The 22,251-nt window shown below is 36.7% G+C and overlaps 1 protein-coding gene across 1 annotated transcript in view; it reads right to left on the bottom strand.

Annotated features, from left to right (window-relative positions):
- Dnah12 (dynein axonemal heavy chain 12) overlaps positions 1–22,251 on the bottom strand; it is a 245,694-nt gene that overhangs the window by 33,054 nt on the left and 190,389 nt on the right. The window contains exons 67-70 of the mRNA XM_010612737.3: positions 10,634–10,771; positions 7,418–7,651; positions 6,223–6,411; positions 3,560–3,663 (exon numbers count right to left, since the gene is read on the bottom strand). Of these exons, the coding sequence (XP_010611039.1) occupies positions 3,560–3,663; positions 6,223–6,411; positions 7,418–7,651; positions 10,634–10,771 (665 nt within the window). The remainder of the gene's footprint in view (positions 1–3,559; positions 3,664–6,222; positions 6,412–7,417; positions 7,652–10,633; positions 10,772–22,251) is intronic.

Here is a 22,251-nt window from a genome sequence, read left to right as displayed (position 1 = left end):
TATATCAGCAACATATACATGACAGTAAAGGCCAACATATAGTTTTCCAGAAGACTAAATAGCAAAATATAATTCACAACCTTATGTGAGTGTTTCCTAAAGTGTGCTCACGTCCCACTTGGCAGTATGTGAGGTAATTTTAGATGATACTTGAATAAACATCTTTCATTTTAATTACAATGCGTGTATTTAATATAGAAAATAATAAAACTGGCATATCTAAACCTTTGTTTCCAATTTCTTTTTTCTTTTTCTTTCTTTTTTTTTTTTTTTTTTTTTTTTTTGGTACCAGGGATCGAACTCAGATCCTTGTGTTTGTGAGGCAGGCGGCTGCACCACTAAGCTAAATCTCTGGCCTGTCTGCTTATTATTTCTTAGGACCAGATAATTTTTAAAAACAACTTTTATTGCACATTGACAAATTACAGTTGTAATGTTTATGGCATATAATAGCAGTATTATGATTTTTGAATACAGTACAGTAGGAAGGTTATTTTAAGCTAATTAATGTTACCTCAAATAGTTAACATTTTCTGGGATAAAAGCATTGGAAACTTACTCTCAGTGATATGGAAATGTATTATATTCAATTATTACCTATATTCAGCATGTTGTGCTACTGATCTCAAAAAAAAAGTCAAATTTATTCCTTCCATCTAACTGAGGCTTTGCGCCCTTCCACTGTCATCTCCTCATCCTCTTCCCACTGCTCAGCCTCTGGTAACTATCATTCTACTCTGTGCTTCTATAAATTCAACTGTTTTAGATTCTACATACTACAAATGAGAATGTGCACTATTTGTCTTTTTGTGTTTGGCTTATTTCACTTACTATAGTGTTCTCCAGTTCTATCCACATTGTCACAAATGACAGATTTTTTCTTTCTAAAAACTAAATAGTATTGCATTGTGTCTATGTACTGCATTCTTAAAATTCATTCATTCCTTGATGGGCATTTAGGCTAATTCATAACTTGGCTATTGAAAATAATGCTGCAGTGAACATCAGGAGTACATTTTTTAGTTTTTCTTTTTGTTTTTTGTTTGTTTGGTTTTTTTTTTGTTTTGTTTTGTTTTTTTGAGACACGGTCCCACTATGTAGTTGAGACTGACCTGGAACTCACTATGTAGCCCAGGCTGATCTTGAACTCATAGCGATCCTCCTGCCTCAGCCTCCTGAGTGCTGGGATTACAGGCGTGCACCACCACGCCCAGCCAGGAGTACATTTTTTAATATGCTTATTTCAAACCTTCAATAAACACTTAGAAGTGGGATTGCTGGATCATATGGTATTTCAATTTTAGTTTTTGGAGTTCTGTTTTCCATAATAGTTGCACTAATTTACATTCCAACCAACAGTGTATAAGAATTCCCTTTTTCTACATCCTTTCTATAACTTGTCTTTTTAAAAATAGCCACTCTAATTGGAGTGGGGAATGTCTCACTGGGATTTGGGGTTTTTTGGTACTCAGGACCTTCCTCTTGGGAAGCAGGTGTGTGCCTCTGAGCTAAATCCCTAGCACCACTGGGATTTTGGTATGTGTCTCCTTGATGCTTAGTGATGGTGAGCATTTTTCCATATACCTGTTTAGTATCTTCTTTTGAGGAATGTCTATTAAGCTTACTCACCCATTTCTTAATCAGATTATTTGCTTTCCTTCTATAGAACTATTTTAATTCCTTAAATATTTTGGATATTAATACCTTGTAAGACAGATGACTTACAAATATTTTTCCTAATATTTAAGTTGTCTTTTCACTCTGTTAACTGTTTCCTTTGATATACAGAAATTTTAAAAATTTTTAGGTAATCACGTTTATCTTTGCTTTTGTTGCATGCAATCTAGGGTCAAATCTAAGAAAAGTATTGCCCAGATCAATCTCACATACTTTCCCCTTATATTTTCTTGTAGTAGTTTTATAATTTCAGGTTTTGTGTTTAAGTCTGTAAACTATTTTGAGTTGACTGCTATGTGATATAAATGTCTAGTAATTTCATTTTTTGCATACACATACTCAGTATTCCAAGATCATTTATTGAAGAGACTGTCATTCTTCCATTGTATATTATTGGTACCTTTGTTAAAGGTCAATTGACCACACATACTTGGGGTCTTTTCTGGGCTATTTTGTTCCACTGGTGGATATGTCTATTTTTAGGCCAGTACTATACTTTTTCAACAGTAACTGCTTGCTTTGTAAAACAGTTTGAAATCAGGTAGTGTGATACTCCCAGCTTTGTTCTTTTTGCTCATGATTGCCTTGGCTATTTGGGGTATTTTATGATTCTATATAAATTTTTTTTCTTTAAGAGAAAAGACACTGGAATTTTGATAGGGATTATATTGAATCTAGAGACCATTTTGAGAGGACCCAGCTAATTTAATAGAAAATCATGTAAGGCTGGGGATTTAGCTCAGTTGTTCTGGCGCCTGCCTCACAAGCATAAGGTCCTGAGTTTGATTCCTGATACCAAAAACAAAACAAAACATCATATGAGGAAATATATTAGATAAATAGTATTATAGGTGACCTGAAAATATGGAGAAAGTTTAAAAAGATGTAATACAATGGCTGAAATTAGAAAGACATTACATTAAAACATAAAATTGAATATTCATTTATATATTAGCAAATATATTGCTTCTCACTTAGGCCAAAACTGCTAAGAACATAAGAAATACCTCTGTGAGGACAGAAACCTGAGCAGCTGAGAGACAGCATATTATCATTTATAAATAATTATAGTCTTTATATAAGAAATAGTATATTAGGGATAGGTATGTAGCTCAGTGGTAGAGTGCTTGCCTATCTAACATGTACAAAGCTCAGAGTTCAATCCTGAGCACTACACATGCACATACACACACACACACATTTACACACATGCACACACACACAAACAGAAATACTGAATTGATAAGGGAAATATGATGTTTCAATACATTTTACTTTAAAGTGTCAAGAAGTCTGGAAATCAAAAATAAACTTAGAAATGCTACAGAAAATTCACAACCAAAACAATTCTACATTCCTTAATCCAGTATTTAACCGCAGTAATTCACTCAAAAATTCAAAGCAAATAATTTATTATCACAGGGCACCTTGTCAACCTAGATTTGACTTAGTATGTGTATCAGAAAAAAAAGAAAAAAAGAGAAAAGATGAAATATGACCACAGGAGGCCTAGTTAATGCTTACTCTGTCTTTTCTTCCTGAGGATAATAATAAATGGATGAAAAGTTACAATTAATACATATTTTTCAATCAGTAAGAAAAGATTTCTTTTTCTTTTTCTTTTTGTGGTACCTAGGATTGAACTCAGGACCTGGAGCTTGCAAGGCAGGCAGCAGTACCACTGAGCTAAATCCCCAGCCCAACAGATTTCTTTTTCATCATCATTTTTGCATGACAAAAGGTACTATCTTCTGGGGAAAATGATTATTAAAAAGAAAAAATTAAATAGGTTTTGATAATCTTTTCTTAAAATTTTAAATTTAATAATAGTGTATCTTTATATTAACATTGTTGCCCTTTGAATCACTGGGGATATACTTACTTGTTAAATCGTTCCATTTCTTGTACTAACACAGTATTCATGCTCTCTTCATATCTCACAGGATACTTCAGTAATGCTATTTCAATGTCAAAATCCTCTGGAAGCTAAATAGATTTTGAAGGTCACAAATTACTCTGAGAATGGATAATGTCTTTTGACTGCAATATCTATAATAGCTAAAATGAGGGTATTACTATTTAGAAGGCACTGTGCTAATTACTTTCCATAAATTATCTCATTTAATCTTTATCATACAATCTTAGGTGGCCATTATTATTTTCATTTTATACATGGGGACATTTAAGGTCAGAGAAGTTAAATTACTGGCCCAAGGGCACACAGTCAAATAGCCTGAATCCATAGGTCTCTGATTCCAAGTGCTGTTCTTAACCAACACTTTGCCAAAGATACACATTTCTGAAAAGTTGTATAATTTTTTTTTGTAAATTCAATCTTATTTTTCACTGATAAAAGTTATTTACCATTTCAAAACTGTTTTATATTTATTTCTAATCAACTATCAACTGGTTCCAAACAGCTTAGCTTATCCCACTATCAAATAATTAACCTTCTAAGTGTAGCAGGATTCCAGGGCAGAGAGGGAGAGAAAAGCATTGAATGTGTAATATGTATGAGGCCCCTCAGAGAAACTGAAGTGATGAAAGGTGCTTGGAGACTGCTGATCAGGACCTAGGACACTGGAATTCACGCGCTTAAAGGGGCAAAGGAGTTCCCTAATCAGTAAAATTGTAGACTATGAGAGCTGAGCTTCCCTGGCTGTTCCCAGGTGATGGATCCTGCACGGTAGAAAACAATTTTCTAAGGCACAATAAGTGGTGTCATCCCAAAGTACTTTGGGCCTGCAAACCCCCTTACCCTACATGGCTCTGCTAGGTGTCATGTTATGGATCTTGTGAGAGCCACCATTCTATGAAGGCAAGAACTTTTCCCCATAAACCAGTAGAAGCCACGTGTCAGAAGAAGCAGATGGCAGAAGCAGCAGTCTAGCAGTGAAGTGAGGGTAGGCTCATGTGCTCCCACCCATGCCATAGGCAGTGCCACTCCCCCTCCTTTCTCCAGCGACCACAGCCGGGGTTGTGGTGAGTAGACTCACTTCGAGGAGTGAGGTGAGAATGGAGTAGAGGAAGAGCCCCTGGACTCTAAAGGCAAGTGGCCTAGGGGCCAGATTCCACTCTGTCAGAGTGCCTGACACTGAATATGAGTGTATTTATAGTACTAATGACACAGGATATTAAGCTGTGGCAAAGCTGGCTGGGGAGGTTCATTACAAGGTCCCAGAACATGTGCATAGAACGTCCTAAAGCCCCGCACATGGACTTCTCATTAAAAAGTTTTCAATAGGAGGCCTAGACATGACATCAGCCTGAGGCGTGGGATCCCTCTACCACCTCTCAGGACCCAGGTGTAGAAGTTCTCTATGGTTTCCTCCAGATGTGCACAGTATAAAAGGACACAGACACCAAGAAGAACTTGCTATCATTGCCTTCCTCACAACAGCCCACCCTGCTTTTCCCAGGGTAAACTTTTATCTTGCTTCTTCCTGTTTTACTCAGCCCAAGCTCATTCTACAGAGCCAATTTCTCTCTCTTCACTGTTAGTTTTTCAGATAAACTTTGCCACTGCTTTTTTCTCATTTCATTCAATTCTTTGTTCAAGACGAGAAGAATCTTCTATCTAACTCCAGAAGGAGAGCAAAGTTACTAAGAGCCTGGTAACATTTAATTGGAATATCACTTTTAGAAAGAGAGCTACTTGATAACATTTTGGCATAGCCAGGAGATTCTGATAACACTTATCTTAGAAGGAAGATGTAAAGATTTGTGATGAGGACTGTAATTTGTAAGAATAAATAACTACTGAATTTAAGATTTATAGAAAGAACATTTAAAATAGAGTACCATTCTACTTTACTTAGTGTTTTAATCACCTAGGGCTATATTATGAAAAAAGAAATTTGCAGCAGCTAATTTAGCACTGATCTTATCTCCTTGTACTTTCTCACTCTCTAAGATATGGATTAAAAAATCATTCTCTTTGGCTGTGGATGTAGCTCAGTGGCACTACACCTGCCTGGCAAACACAAGGTTTCCTGAGTTCAATCTCTGGTACCACAAAAAACAACAAAACAATAACAACAAAATCAATCATTTTCTTGCTGGGAATAGTGGTACATGCCTTTAATCCCAGCATTATTGAGGCTGAGACAGGAGGAGCAAGAGTTTGAGGCCAGCCTGGGCTACACAGTAAGTTCAAGGCCAGCCTGGACTATGACCCTTCCCCATTCTGTCTTTGAGCAAATTCAGAACATTTCCTCCATTAAAAAAAAGTCCTTTACCTTTTATTTAGAAATTAAAATAAATTATAGGTATATTAGCTCATCCAAAAATATAGTTACTAAGAACTTATCTATATGCCAGGCATTTGGTAAGCCTCTTTAAATTGATGCTCACCTTAATGTCCTCAGAAATCTCACACAATTGGTACTATATTCACAATTTAGCAGATTTGGAAATGAATGCTTACAAAGGTAAAGTATCTTGCTCAAGGTTATAATGGTGGCAAATGAAGTTTTCAGACTGTCACATCAGTACCACTTTTATTTCTACTATAGTATAAACAACATATTTTAAACTAAGTCTTACCTTGCTGAGTATATCTTTGGTAATTTCTAAGAGGATCTGGTCAGTACTTCCTGAGGATCCTGTTTGTTTGGAGCCTCCCTGGGTGAGAAGCAAGGACTCAAAAAGGATTTTTGTTTGTTGAAGGTCTTTGGAGATATCAACATTTTCATGTAATCCAAATATCTCAGGGTCTTGAGAAAATGGAAGTTTCTACCAGAAAATAGATTAAACATACATCACCACTTAACTAGATATGGAAGAGAGTCAGATTTGCCACCCCAAAATATGCCACTTTAGAGTAAGTATTATTTTTATCTGAAAGCAATTTAAAATCAATAGATGGGCCATGTATGGGTGCATTTCTGTAATCCCAGAACTTGGGAGACTGAGGCAGGCAGGGCACCTTGAGTTCAAGGCCAGCTTGGGCTATATAGTGAGTTCAAGGCCAGCCTGAACTAAATAGTGATAATTGGTCTCAAAAAACAAACAAACAAACAAACAAACAAACAAAAACCAATCAAAAGATACAGAAAGAATTCTTTCCTTTTTTGCCTGAAAGCGGGGCATACGTTTTCCCACCCTTTTGTGGCAGGTTGAGGTCAGTAATCCTTTATACTAGAAGCTGGCACTGGGAAGAGTCTGCACAAGAGATCTTACTAAGATAACCTTCACCTTCCATCAGTTTCCTCCACGTGTGTCCTAATTACTTTCTTACAATTTATTGCCCTAAAAGCCCAAGCCACTTTTCCTTTTGTAATTAATTCTCCACAATCTACCACTCTTTTTCAAATGGTATATAAACTCAAGCACAGCTGACTCTTTTTGGTTTTCACTTATTTTCTGCGAAGCTCCTATGCATTAAAAATACTATCATCAAAACAAACTGCCTTTTCTCCTGCTAATCTGTATTTTATGTTTAGTTTATAGGCCCCAGCCAATAACATGAGCAGAGGAAAGGGTTTCTTTTCCTGTCCTATAAAGCATTAACTTCTAGGGCAGATATGTTCAGAACAACAAAAAAGGGGTTATAAAGCAATATCAAACAACAGAAGAGTCAAACTTTAATAATTTTCAGTAACAATCAGAAAAGAAAAACAGTGAAAGCTACTGAAGCCACAGTGCTTGTCTAAACATATAGTTAGAAAGGGACATTTTCTGATTTGTTTTTTGAAAAATCACCCATTAATTTAACCCCATTTTCAGTGATACCAGTTACCTTAATGAATTCAATATAGTCCTCATAAGTGCCTTTGGGAGGTGCAAAATAGTTTCCACTGGGAGAAAACTTATAATGAGGGTTTTCAATTATGTGTATATTGTAAAAGTCAGCCAGCATGGTCAACAGGAGGCGTCTATCCCAATCATCTGTTACTCTTCCTCCATAATTACACTCTCCAGTCAGGTAAGAGATAGCTTCAAATGGAACTGTAGCATATTCATTTATAAATAACTGAAATAAAGGAAAACAACAAAAAAAGAAAAAGCTTTACTTCTTTTACTTTATTTCCATTTTAAGGAGGCACTACTTATCTACTTACACAGAAAGGGGCTGAAAGGTTTATCATCATGTGTTATCACTGGATCCCTGGAATTTAATGTCATGTTTTGAATTTGTTTATCCGCATTTTGCTTTTTTTCTGAAATAAATACACACTGTTTCCTTAATGAGAAAAACATTTAATAAAAACAGATGACATGGAATGGGATGAGGTATAGCTCAGTGGTAGAGCATCTGCCTAGCATGTACAAGACCCTGAGCTCAATCCCTAGTACTGCAAAAAGAAAAGACCCCATAAATAGATGACATGGAAATTCCAAATATTTTTAAGATGTAAATTTGGATCAACCTTGTTTTTAGATAAGCTGGAGACAGTTTCGTCCCTCACGGGACATTTAGCAAGTCTAAAGATAATGTGGATAGTGACAACTGTGGTAGAGTGTGGGAGGCTACTGGCATCTATTCAGGTAGAGGCTTGTGATGCTGCAAAACAGTGCACAGGACATCTGCTCCTAGCCTCAAATGCTATTTGTGTCAAGACTGAGAATCTGGTGCTTGGTTTAGGCACTTTTCATGATGTGATTAAAAACAACTTCAAACTTCAATGGCAGAGTCTAGTTCATACATTATGATACAGTTCCACTGATAGGCAATGCATTCTTTCTAGTTTCCTTATTACTATAATAATAGTCATAAAGCTATTTACGTGGTTTCACATTGTCTTACTTATCTCCTAATAACCCTGTAGAGCAGGATGCAGAGCAGGAAAATATGAAGTAATGTGAAAACCTGAATTTATTTCTTCCAGTTCTAGATCTTATCCTTTATCCAATGTACCGAAATTTTAGGTAGTATGTGTATTGAGATAGTATGTTACTGATTGAGTTCTTTTATTCCTAAAATTTAACGAATAGTGCCTAAATTAAAGCAGAAATGGTATAAAAATTGAGAAAACATTTTTCTAAATTCTCCACAGCCATTATAAGTTAAGGTCTAGTCTGGGTTAGAAACTCCCATGTTTTCATGAGGAAGAGCTGTCAAGAGATACGAGAGGGGGACTGAGAAAGAGGGAAGGTCATTTTTTGGGGGGATTAATGCTTTTATAGAAAGGAAGGAGGAATAAATAGAAAATTCCATGTACAGGAACCTAAAAACTTCAATTAATAAAAACATCATATGCCATAGCATGAGCTAAGATTAATAATATCAACAAGAATGAAAAATGGAATAGGGAAATTGGAGGAGGTGGGAAGGGGATTAATAAATAAACAAGCTTGGCCAGGGATTTAGCTCAGTGGTTCCACTGCCTGCCTGGCAGGCACAAGGACTCGAGTTCAATCCCCAGTACCGAAAATAAGTAAGAAATAATCAAAAATAAATAAACAAGCTGTTGTATGTACATGTAACTACTTCCCAAGATGATTATAAACTGCAAACATGTACTAATAAAATACAAAATTAAAAGAAATAAAGTCAGTGTTATTTCATCATACGATTACAATTCCATAAGCACCAATCTCAACTTTTTTTTTTCTTTTTCGGTACTAGTTATCATCCCTGGCCCGATTTCAATATTTTTTGTAAGAATGTTCAAGTTAACAGACTCATTCCACTTAAGATTTCTGTTTTTATTTTTCAGAGTTGATACAATATCAATAACTCCTTCCCTCCCTCCCTCCTTTTCTTCCTTCCATCTCCTTCTCTCTCTGTGCTAGGGACCAAACTCAGGGCTTCACACATGCTAGGCAAATACTCTACCTGTAGCTTCACCTTGAGTCCACAGATTATAAATGTTTAATCGTATTTAAAACCAAACTTCATTTAAACATTGCAAGATTGTTTTTATAGAAATTATGGATATTGGGCTGGGGATGTAGCTTAAGGCTAAAATGCTTGCCTGACATATGCAAGGCCCCTGGGTTCAATTTCCAGCACTGCCAAAAAACAAAAACAAAAACCACCACCACCACCACCACCATAACAACAACAATAACAAAAACTTATAGTCTTAGAAAAACTTACCTGATCACAACATAATAGCACTTAGTATGGCTTTATCACCACTTTCTTTTTACCTTCATGAGATTGTATTTCATAAAAGTTTTTCAGAACAGAAGAGGAACACAGAAATATCCTATTCTGGGGTTGTGTGAAAAACCAGGCAATCAGTTTTCCAAGCTCCTTTTACAGTGAAACCCTCTGCCTGTGACCTGAGTTTGGCTACTCAGATGCATCCACCCTAGTCTAACTTACAGGATACAAAGAAACGGAGCAAAAACTCTTTGGCTATGGTCAAAACATCAGAAGGTCTGGAGTGAACCAAGTTTGTGAGACAGATATTCAGGATACTGTTTCTAATATTCAGTGAGGGTAGAGATGCTGCTCTAACAGGATGTGGAGTAAATGTGGGTATGACTTTGGATACCTTTCCTTTGAGCAAGGTTCTCTAGCTATCTTGGTGATTCTGAGATCTACCCAATACCTTTTCAATAAATCACTTTTCTGCTTAAAGTAGCCAGCCTTCTCTGTTGACTGACAGATCCAAATTACAGAGCTGACAGAGTGGAGGGGGAGAGTAGAAGATAGGAACTATATAAGGCCAACACTGAGGAAGGCACCACAAAACGACAGAAAGTACTAAGGTCCTTGACAGCACAGGTGCTGAATCAACCAACTCCTGAACTTGTCCTTTCTCTGCACCTGCATCTCTTTTTTTTTTTTGTTTCATTATTGCATAGCCAGTCCAAGTCCGGTTTCCTGTTACTTGCAGCAGAAAGAATTCAGATGGAGCTTTATCATCCATAGTTATTACAACTATCTACCCACCTATTGGGGGTGTTGGAAGAAATGAATCACTTACTCTAACAAAAGGATTTGCCTAGGCTTGGTAAATAGTGATCCTTCATAAATGTTAGTTTTTTCCCCCAATTTTACCTGTAGTTGCCAGATACTGATGCGTAAATCAGATTCATTAAATCCGTATGGGATATTCCAACCAAGAGGACCAAATTTTTTTCTCTCTTGTACAAGGGCATGAAAAAAACAAACTCCAAACAGCAATTTCTCCCATGCCTTTAATGTAAAAATTAGAAAAAATTCTGATGAGATTTCCGTTAGTAAAATGAGAGGAATAGATGATGTTTTTCATTACAAGATTCTATGACTATATGTCTTTGCAAACTTCTAAAGCAATATTTACTGAAAAAAGCATCTAATAACTATTTAAATCTCTAAAGGTAGACAAGCCACAATAATATTAAGCTTTATTAAAATGCAATACTACCATTTTACCAAAGTATAGGCTAGTAATACCTTGGTATTCATAGATATTTATAAATTCATTACTCAAACGTCCTATACACTTGTTGGCATATGCCTGAGACTACAAGGAGAATGATTAGTCATTAGGATATGAATACATTTCAATATACAGCTGGGTGTGATGGCATATGCCTATGATCTCAGCATTCATGAGACAGCAGGAGGATTGCTGAGAGTTCGAGGCCAGCTGGGGTTACAAAGTCAATTCAAGGCCAGATCTGAACTACAAAAGTGAGACCCTGTCTCAAAAAAAAAAAAAAAAAAGCCACTAAGTAATTCCTGATTTTATTACTTTTCATTTAGAGATCATTTCAAAATCATTGTTTATTTGATCTACCTATAATATCTTCATATGTTTAATATAGATGTCACACGGCCTTTAACTAGACCTGTGTCAGTGTTCTGGAGGATGGCTGCCCATCTCTTTAAGGTCCCTCCAGATAAATTTCAAATATAATACGATTTGTATTTTAAGTTAGGCTACTTCAAACATAGCTCCAAATCCAGATACTTTTATGTGATGCAGTAGTAATTTATTTGTTTTAATTTAGATTTAATTATTATTATTTTGAGACAAAGTCTCACTCTGTTGCCTCGGCTAACCTCAAACTCTTGGGTGTCAGGTATTTTGTCCCAGTAACAAGAGAGTAACTAAGACATGCAGATTCATACAGTACTTTAAAAATAGGAGTGTGATAATACTTACAGTGTTATTGTGAGGCTCATATATTTAAACGACCTGCTTGTCTTACTTTTCTCATTTGGCCAGATAGCACTCACACCCACGGAGAACCTTTCCATTATCCACTCCCAGAGCTATGCCAAACAAATCAGTGGGCTAATTTAGTAACCACACACCCTTCATCCCAACATCACACACTCTAGATCCAGCCACCTCTGAAAAGCCCCACCTATGACCCTTTTAGGGGACATCTAGACACAAGACATCACAGTGCTGATGCTCAGTAAATGTATGTTCCTTTTCTTCACACTTCTTGGTCCTTCCATATTTCATAATACTGTCATGGCTGTTGAGAGCAGAGGTTTTTAACATAGTCAAATATGTCACTTTCTTTTGTTATTTGATTACTTATACTAGTTCTTTTTAAATTTTTTGATCTGATTTTGAAATGATTTTACTTTATTATGGTAAAACATTTAACATGAAGTCTACCCTTTTAGCACATTTTTAAGTGTACACTATTGTACTGTTAACTCTACGGACAATGTTTTATAGTTGATCTCTAGAACTTCTTCATGTTACACAATTGATTCTTTATGCCCATTGGTATGTAACTTTCCATTTCCTTTTCCTACAGCTTCTAGCAACCACAATTACACCTTCTGATTATATAAATTTGGCTATTTTAGAAACCATTACACACACACACACACACGTTTCTTTTTTTTTCCAGCTTTAATTGAGTTTATTGGTACATTTCAATGGGGATTGAACTTGGGACCATGCACTTGCAAGGCAGATGGCAGAACCACTGAGCTAAATCCCTGACCCATACCCCAAGTTCTTTATCCATTCATCCATCAATGGGCATTTAACTTGTTTCCATATCTTGGTTATTGTGCTGCAATGAACAATGGAGTACTAAAAGCTCTTTGGAGTCCTGATTGCAATTTTTGAGGGTAAATATCCATAGGTGGGGTTGTTAGATCATATAGTAATATTTTTAATTTTTTGACAATCTCCATACTGTTTTTCCTTAGTGGCTGTACCCATTGTACATTACTGTGATACTCTATAAGTGTTCCAATTTCTTCACATCCTCACCAACTCAACGTTGGTCTGTTTTTTATAGTAGCCATTCTAGAAAGTATGATGTATCTCACGGAGACTTGTGTTAATCATGGTTAATTAGTCACATTTCAATTGCTGAGACAAAATACTTGAAGGAGAAAAGAGTTGTCTTGTCTCACAGTTTTCAGAGGTTTTAATCTATGGTCAGCTGACTCCGAGGCAGAAACATAATGGAAGAGTATGGCAGAGGAAATCTTTTCAACTTACAGCAGTGAAGAAGCAGACTCAGAGGGAAAATCTTGGGAAAAGACACACCCTTCAAAGGCACGTCCCCAGTGACCTACTTCCCCAACCACGCTCCAGATCCACAGAGCCGATTCAGCTATAAACTCAGCATCACACCCCATCATCTAATCATCTTTCAAGAGCCCCACCTCTGGACACTTGAGTATTCTTGGGGACAGTTTTTATCCAAACCATAACAAGCACCTTTTAAAACTTGTGTAGGCCATTTAAATGTCTTTTTTTGAGAAATATCCATTCAAGTCTTTAGTCTATTTTAAAATCACATTATTATTTTTTATTCAGCTTGAGCTCCCTGTATATTTTAGAAATTAACCCCTTATCTAATATATGATTTTCAGATATTCTTTCCCCTTTCATAAGTTGCCGTTCACTCTATTGATTGTTCCCTTTGCTGTTCCAAAGCTTTGTAGTGTGATTTAGTTCCACTTACCAATTTTTGCTTTTGTTGTCTGTTTTTAGTGTCATTTTCCATGAAATTATTGTCAAGAGCAATGTCATGAAGCTTTCATTCTATATTTCCTTCTAGAACTATAGTTTCAGGCCTTACATTTAGATGTTTAATCTATTTTCACTTGATTTTTGTGTAGGGTATAAGGGTCTAATTCTATCCTTTCACATAGGAAATAGGTTCCCCAACACCATTTGATGAAGAGGCCATTCTTTCTCCACTGTATAATCTTGACACCAGTGTCAAAGATTCATTGATGTGTGAGTTGATTTCTGAGCTTCAAGTTCTATGTCATTGGTGTTTATGCCAGTATCACACGGTTTCAATTATTGCAGCTTTGTAGCACATTTTGAAATTAGGAGGTATGTTGTCTCCAGTTTTTTTTCCTAATAATATGGCTATTTTGGGTCTCTTGTGGTTTCATATGAATTACAGAATTATTTTTCTATTTCTGTGGAAAATATCACTGGGATTTTGATAGAGATTGCACTGAGTCTATAGCTAAGTTTGGCAAGTTAGGACATTTTAACAATATTAAATCGTCTAACCCTTGAACATGAGTTAGGGTTCACTAGAGGAACAGATTTAATATAAAATATATATGGATTTTTTTTTGAGGCAGGGTCTCACTCTGTAGTTTAGGCTGGCCTTGGACTCACTATGTAGCCCAGGCTGGCCTCAAACTCACAGCAATCCTCCTGCTTCAGCCTCCCAATACTGGGGTTACAAATGTGCACCACCTTGCCAGCTAAAAATATTTAAGGATTTACAAGGTAGGCTTACAATGACTGCCTGCAGAGTCAGGTAGGGAAGAGTATAAAAGAGGAGTCTGTATGATGAGAGCTGGAGGCTCCAGTCAAGGGTCATAGACTTGAAGCTCACTGCAGAGTCCAATGTGATCTGCCTCAGGAAGCTGAAGAGTTTGAACTGGAAGGCTGGAATGTGGTGGAAGCCAGGAGATGGATGTCCAAAGGTGATAGTGAAGACAGGACTTCAGGAGAAGCAGAAGTGAGACTTCCTTCTTCTTTACCTTTTTATTCCATCCAGCCTACATACACGCAGGGCAGGTCTTCTCTCTTCTGTAAGTCCATCATCCAGACACATCCAAAACTGCTAAACTAATCAGACAGGTATTTCTTATTCAAGTTGACACCACAGTTAACTATCACAGGTGTGTTTTCCATGTTTGTATCTTCTTTAGTTTTTTTTTTAATCAACGTTTTGTAATTTTCTGTGTACAAATCTTTCATCTTCTTAGTTAAGTTTATTCCTAAGTATTTTATTCATTTGGTACTATTTTAAATTGGACTGTTTTCCTAATTTCTTTTTCAGATAGTCTGTTATTGGTGTATAAAATACAACTGATGCTTGTAGGTTGGTTTTGTATCCTGCAACTTTACTGAACTTGTTGTTTGGTTATAGTAGTTCTTTTATGGAATTTTTAGTTTTCTAAATATATGAAAACTTTTCCTGTTGTGATTTGGATTCCTTTTGTTTCTTTCTCTTGCCTAGTTGTTGAGTGACAGGAGTAGGCAACCTTGCTGGTTCCCTATGCTAGAGGAAAAGCTTTCAGTTTTTTTACTTTTTAACCATGATATTACCTATGAATTTTTCATATATGGCCTTTTAAATGTTGAGATAATTTTTTCCTCTTTTGGTTTTTGAGATAGGGTCTATGTAGCCCAGAGTAGCCTTGAACTCACTTTGTAGTCCAGGCTGGCTTTGAACTCACAGCAACCCTCCATCCTCAGCCTCTGGAGTGCTGAGATTATAGACATGCACTACCATGCCTGGCTAGAGATAATTTTCTTTTATTCCTTATTTTGGAGAGCTTTTTATAATGAATTTTATTTTTTTATTTAGCAGTACTGGGGATAGAACCCAGAGCCTTTGCACTAAGCTACGTCCTTAGCCCTTTTTAAAGATTGTTCTATTTTGAGACAAGGTCTTGCTAAGTCACTACATTGCCCAGGCTGGGCTGGAATTTTTGATTTTCCTGCCTCAGGCTCCCATGGTGCTGGGATTATAAGTGTGCACCACCATGTCCAGCTATAAATATTAAATCGTGTCAATTTTTTTCTATATCTAGAATCTTTCTTGAGATAAGATCTTGCTATGTAGTCCAGGCTGATCCTGAACTCACAATGTAGCCTAAGATGGCCTCAAACTCATGATTTTTCTACTTCAGCCTCCCATGTGTTGGGATAACAGGCATGTGCCATGATGCCCAGCCCTTTTCTGCATCTATTGAAATAGATGTGATTTACTTGTTATTATGTATGAATCAACTGATTTTTATAAGTTGAAGCATCTTTGCATCCCAGGGATAAATTCTTCCTGGTCATAGTCTGAGATGTGTTATACTTATACTAGTTCTTCAGTCCCTACTTCAGAATCTTACAAGTAGGGCAGTAACATCTGTAGCTTTAAAAAGTTCTCCAGGGTATTGGTAAGTGTATTCAGATCCCAGTGAGAAGCCAGCAGGGACCAGAGCAGCATGGTTGTGGGCAGGTCCGGGCCAGCGGCCCACCCTGACCTGAGAAGCTTGGACCCACATGCCTAGCGAAAGGCCTGCCTGGAAAAGAGCTGCACAGGTGCACAATCAACAGCCAAAGGGCTGCCCCATACCATTGGTAAGTTCATGTAGACCCCAGCCAGAAACCTGCTCAGACACCAGGGTCTAGGGTACACAGCCCTCAGCAAAGGCCCTCCCAGACAACAGCTACCTAGCAAGGCAGGCCCAGCCAGAGGCATGCCAAGATACCATCCCAAGTGTGCACAGGCCCCAGCCAGAACCCACTCTGAACAACAGGGCAACACAGGGATCTAGAAGGCCACCATTCTGAACCCAGGGGTGAGCAGCAGAGAAAAGGCCTCTCAATGGTTTGCTGAGAATTGAAGACGATGGGGTGAGCTAAAAGTCACCTCAACAAAGGCACAGCAGGCTGCATCTGTTGAAATGAGAAGAAATGTAAACAAGTCTCATAACCAGACTTCCAGATCACCTCAACCCCAAAGGGCAATGAGATGGAACAATCTGGTACTCAACCACCTGGATTCCCTGAACTGGCAACAAAAGAGGATCGGAAAAAATGAAATCAGAAATAATTTCTCAGATAACAACAGAGATTTTGTCCATAGTGCAAGACATGATTAATAAATCTAGAGCACACACAGATAAAAAAATATAGAGGAGCTGAGGAACATGATGGAATCCAAACAAAGGAAACAAAATATTGCATTCCTAAAACAGAGACAAATAATTTCCAGATTAAAAACTGAAAGTTTATGCAGCAGAATGAGCCAATATGAAGATAAAATTTCAGATACAGAAGATAGAATTGCAATTAATGACCAGGAAAGAAAAATTTCTTTAAAATAGTAAGGGATCATGAGAAATCAATCCAGCAGCTGCTAGATGATGCAAAGAAGAATAACATAAGACTCATAAGAGTCAATGAAGAAACAGGAGAGAGTGCAAATGACATTTAAAAAAAAAACTTCACAGAAGTAATGGCAGAAAACTTCTCAAGTAGAGGAAAAGAACTTGACATACAGGTAAGTGAGGCATAGAGGACTTCAGCTAGCTAAGATAAAAAAAAAAAATTCTACACCTAGACATATAATAGTTAAGACTTCAGAAACCCAAAAGAAGAACAAAATGCTACAAGCAGTTACAGAAAAGAAACAAATTACACACAAAGGAAAGCCAATCAGAATCACAGCAGACTTCTCAACACAAACTCTCAAGGCAAGAAGAGCCTGGAGCAAAATATTTCAAGCCCTAAAGGAAAACAACCTCCAACTCAGATTGATATACCCTGCCAAACTATCTTTCAAAATTGATGGAGAAATAAGATACTTTCATGACAGGGAGCACCTTAGGAACTTCATGAATGCCAAACCAGCCCTCCAAAAATTTTTAAATACCCTAGGAAAAGACAATGAGGATCACAACCCCAAGAAGCCCAGCAGGATGAATCCATCAGGCACAAGAAATTAAATGCAAAGGGGGAGAATCCATCAAAAAGAAAAAGTCATGACAAGGATAAGTCAATACGTATCAATTATAACCATCAATGCTAATGGTCTCAATTCACTAATCAAAAGAAATAGACTGGCAGAATGGGTCAAGAAGCAAGATCCAACAATATGCTGCATATAAGAAACATACTTAATTAAAAAAGAAACTCACAGACTGAAAGTTAAAGGTGGAAAACAATACTCCATATGACAGGCACTCAAAAGAAAGCAGGAGTAGCTATCCTCTTTGCAGATCAAGTGGATTTCAAACCAATACTGATTAAGAAAGACAAAGAAGGATAGTACATCCTTGTAAAGGGAACAATCCAAGAAGAAGAGATGATAATCATAAATATATATGCACCAAACATTAGTGCACCTAACTATATAAAACAAATACTAACTGACATGAAAAATCAAATAAGCACTAATACAATAGTAGTGGAGGACCTCAATACCCCACTGTCACAAATCTATCCACTAGACAGAAAATAAACAACAAAACACCAGAACTCAATCAAACTCTTGAACAAATGAACAGATGTTTAGAGAGTGTTCCACCCCACAAAATCAGAATACACATTTGGCTACACATGGGTCATTCTCCAAAATAGACCACATGCTTGCTCTTAGAACATGTTTAAGTAAGTTGTGCAAAGGAATTGAAGTCATCTCCTGTATATTATCAGACCATAGTGTGATGAAAATGGAGGTCAACGGCAAAAAAACTACAAGAATTTTATAAGCACATGGAAACTGAACAACACATTTCTGAATAACCAATGGAGTCACATAGAAAATTAAAGAAGAAATCAGACAGTTTCTACAATTAAATGATAATGTCAATATGACACTGGAATTTATGGAACACAATGAAAGCAGTCTTAAGAGGGAAATTCATAGCAGTGAATAGTTATTTTAGGAAAACAGAGTGAGCTCAAATAAACAACCTGGTGCCAAATCTCAAACTTCTAGAAAAAGGAGAGCAGGACAAACCCAAAGCTCATACAAGAGAGGAAACTGTAAAGATCATAGCAGAAATCAATGCAATGGAGACTAAGAGAATGATACACACACACAAAAAAATCAACGAAGCAAAGAGTTGGTTCTTCTAAAGAATAAACAAAATTGACAAACCCTTAGCCAACCATAGGAAAAAAAAAAAAAAAAAAAGAAAAGACCCAAATCCACACAATTAGGAATGAAAATGGTGAAATTACAATGGATCCAGCAGAAATCCAGAGGATCACCAATACCTAATTCAAGAATCTATGTGCCAATAAGATGGAAAACAAAAGAAAAGAACAGATTCTTAGATACGTATGAATTACCAAAATTGAATGAAGAAGACCTAAAAATTCTAATCAACCAATGTCAATCAACAAAATTAAAAATGTAATTAAAAAATTAACCAACTAAGAAAAGCCCAGGCCGTGATGCTTCACTGATGAATTCCACAAGACATGTAGAGAACTGTTTAAACTCTTCAATGAAATTGAAAGGGAAGCAATACTCCCAAATTCACTCCTGGAAGTAAGCATCACCTTGATCCCAAAAGCAGAGAAAGATCCAACCAAAAAAAGAGAACTATAGGCCAATCTCACCAATGAACATAGATGCAAAAATCCCAGCGATTCCCCTGCTGGGTATCTTCCCAAAAGAATTAAAAGGATCATACCACAGCGATATATAGTGTCACAGTTTGTAATAGCTAAAACAGCCCAGGTGCCCATCAATTGGAGACTGAAAAAAGAAAACTTTTTTTTTTCAATAAAATGGAGTACTACTCAGCCATAAAGAATGAGAAATTATTAGAGGCATTTATAGCTGAATGGATGCACATTGAGGCCATACTCTGAAGTGAAATAAGTAGGATACACATGTGTAAATACCAAATAGTTTCTCTGGTGTGAGAAACTGAAAGTGTAAATAAGGACTAAAAGTTATAATAGATAATGCGAAATAGGAAGAAAAGGGGCAAAGGGGAAGGGGACATAGCAGGAGTAGGGGAAAGGAAAGAAGGGAATGGAATTAATATGAGCAAAGGAAAAAATGGAAACAAAGTGTTTGTAAATAGGGAGGGATGGAGAAGTTGAAGGAGGGTAGGGGAATGGGGAAAAATAAGAATCAAGATATATTATGTAAAGGTACAAATCACTAACGATGAATGTCAACATACTGTATACCTAAAATGTACCAAAAAAAAGTCCCCTTGGGTTTTGGGGGTTATGGCTGAGTTTGCCTTCTGTGGGTTTCCTTCAACCAGAATGTAAATCCCACGAAGACAGAGATTTTTAAAATCCCATGAAGACAGAGATTTTTAATATGTTTTTTATGTTTATGTGTTTAGTGCCATATTACCAATTCCTAGAAGAGTTCCTTGTATGTAGTAGGTATTTTGTGACTATTTATTTAATGAATAGAGACACAGAAATGTATCTCTGTTTTTCGGAAGATATAACTGAGTATAGGAGACAGACAGATAAATTGACAACTATTATCACTGCCAGATAATTGAAATACCCAAGATATCAACAACCTGTGACCACAGAGATCATATTTGCTTTTCGATGGACAAATGATGATAGTTCAAATTACTGAAGGCCTAACTGTCACAAATTATCAAGAGCAACCCAGCTATCCTGGAAACCTCCAAAGGCGATTGTTATATGTCTAGAAACCAGCCACCCACAGAAATCCTAAGACAAAGATTTTCCAAGTATGATTCCAGGATCAGCAGCATCAGTTTCACCTGAGAATTAGAACTTAACTTTTAAGGCCCCACTTCAGGCTTCTTGAATTAGAAACTCCGGGAGTAAGGCCCAGCAAGGTGTGTCTATACAAGCCCTCAGATGATCTAAGGTACACCAAGAAATGGTGTCACAGGGCATTTACACCCTTTCTCTTACCTTGCCCCAGCTTCTATTTGTTTTTACTACCAAGAAGCTGCCTGGTGAAGCCTTACCTATTTCCACTGTTTATCATAAAATTCCCATATATGGGAACTTTGTATGTCACTCAGATCCCAACAGTTGGGTAACCAACATCATTTGTTCAATATAACACAGAGTACTTCCTCTCCAACATAGCACCATTTTTTGTTTTGTTTTGAGATAGGGGTTCACTATGTAGATCAAGCTGGCCGTGAACTCAGTTCCTGCCTTAGCCTTCTGAATGCTGGGATTACAGGCATGTGCCACTACATCTGGCTACACAGCATCTTTTTTACTTGAGCCATCTGAACCCTGAGCTCCCTTGTAATTCTCTGTTTCTTTAATTGCAAAGGTTCAAACTCTGGATGGGGAACCAAACACTATAATGCCTTCTCCACTTTACTAATCTCTCTAGCTAAAACTACAAAATGTCTCTTTCTTCCAAAGTTGTAAATGAAATTATTGTGCAGAAGTAGGGGCACACTGCTAAGCAGAAGGATCGGACTTCCCTTATTCTGCCTTTAATATCATTCTTTTTCTAGCTCAAATAGGCAAATATGATAAATGGTATATGTGGGGATGAGGGAAGGGAGATGATTTTTCCCTAATAGTTTTTTCTTCCATGTGGAGAAACCTCAACTAATAAAACACTCCTGATTTTTCTCCATCCTTGTACTTAACTTGCTGAGAAGAGAGGGTAAATTTGGGAAAAATTAATGAGATAGGCTTGGTTCAGCTTCTACCTTCTCTCTCTTAGAAGTGAGCTTCTTGCAGGGAACTGAGTTTTCCTGTATTCCTTTATGTGGGTAAATCTTAATTCTGGGTTTTAATAATATGCAACCTATTTGTTCACAGATGTAAGCTTCACCTTCCAACCAAACCGATATCAACAATTGCGGTTAGAATTAGCATGTCCTACATGTATACTTTTTCCTGTTTATTAACTGGTAAGAATTCAGATATAGAAAATGAGTGCTATTTACTGGGACCTCCTGAAGTTCCCACTACCATGAGAAAAATTATTTTAGATGTATATGCTGAAAAACATTATCAATATGTTAAAACATTATTATCAGAATTTAAGTCCTATGCAGGCAGATTTCCTTGTGTCCATTCTGTTCTGACTGCTTTGGACCTAGTAGCTAGGATAGTGCCTAACACACATATTTGTTGAAAGAATGAATAAATAATGTAAAAATAGATGTCTACTGGGCTTTGGTTTATAAACTAAGATGCACTGATTCACTGAAAAATATTTATTTCAACATCTGCTATGTTGTAGACACAACAGAAACTATTGGGAGTAAAATAATAAAACAGAAACAATTTCTGTCTTGCTAGGAAATACATAAAATTTAAAAATTATCACATAAAAATTTTATGTTAACTTACTAAATAACTGTTAAAACATAATTTAAGAGTTCCAGATTAATGACAGAAAACTTCCCAAAGAGAGGGGGAAGAATTTGACATTCGGATAACTGAGGCATATAGGACCCCAACTAGCCACAATTAAAAAAAAAAATCTACACCTAGAGATATAATAATCAAGACCCCAGAAACCCAACAGAAGAGCAAAATACTACAAGCAGTAAGAGAAAAGAAACAAATCACATACAAAGGAAAGCCCATCAGAATCAAAGCAGACTTTTCAACACAAACCCTTGGGGCAAGGAGAGCCTGGAATGAGATATTTCAAGTACTAAAAGAGAACAACCTCCAACCTAGACTGATGTATCCAGCAAAACTCTCTTTCAAAATGGAGGGG

The sequence above is a fragment of the Fukomys damarensis genome, unplaced genomic scaffold (assembly GCF_012274545.1).
Source record: "Fukomys damarensis isolate Sample0158 unplaced genomic scaffold, DMR_v1.0_HiC HiC_scaffold_28, whole genome shotgun sequence".
Lineage (NCBI taxonomy): Eukaryota > Metazoa > Chordata > Mammalia > Rodentia > Bathyergidae > Fukomys > Fukomys damarensis.
This window is presented reverse-complemented; position numbering and strand designations above follow the sequence as displayed.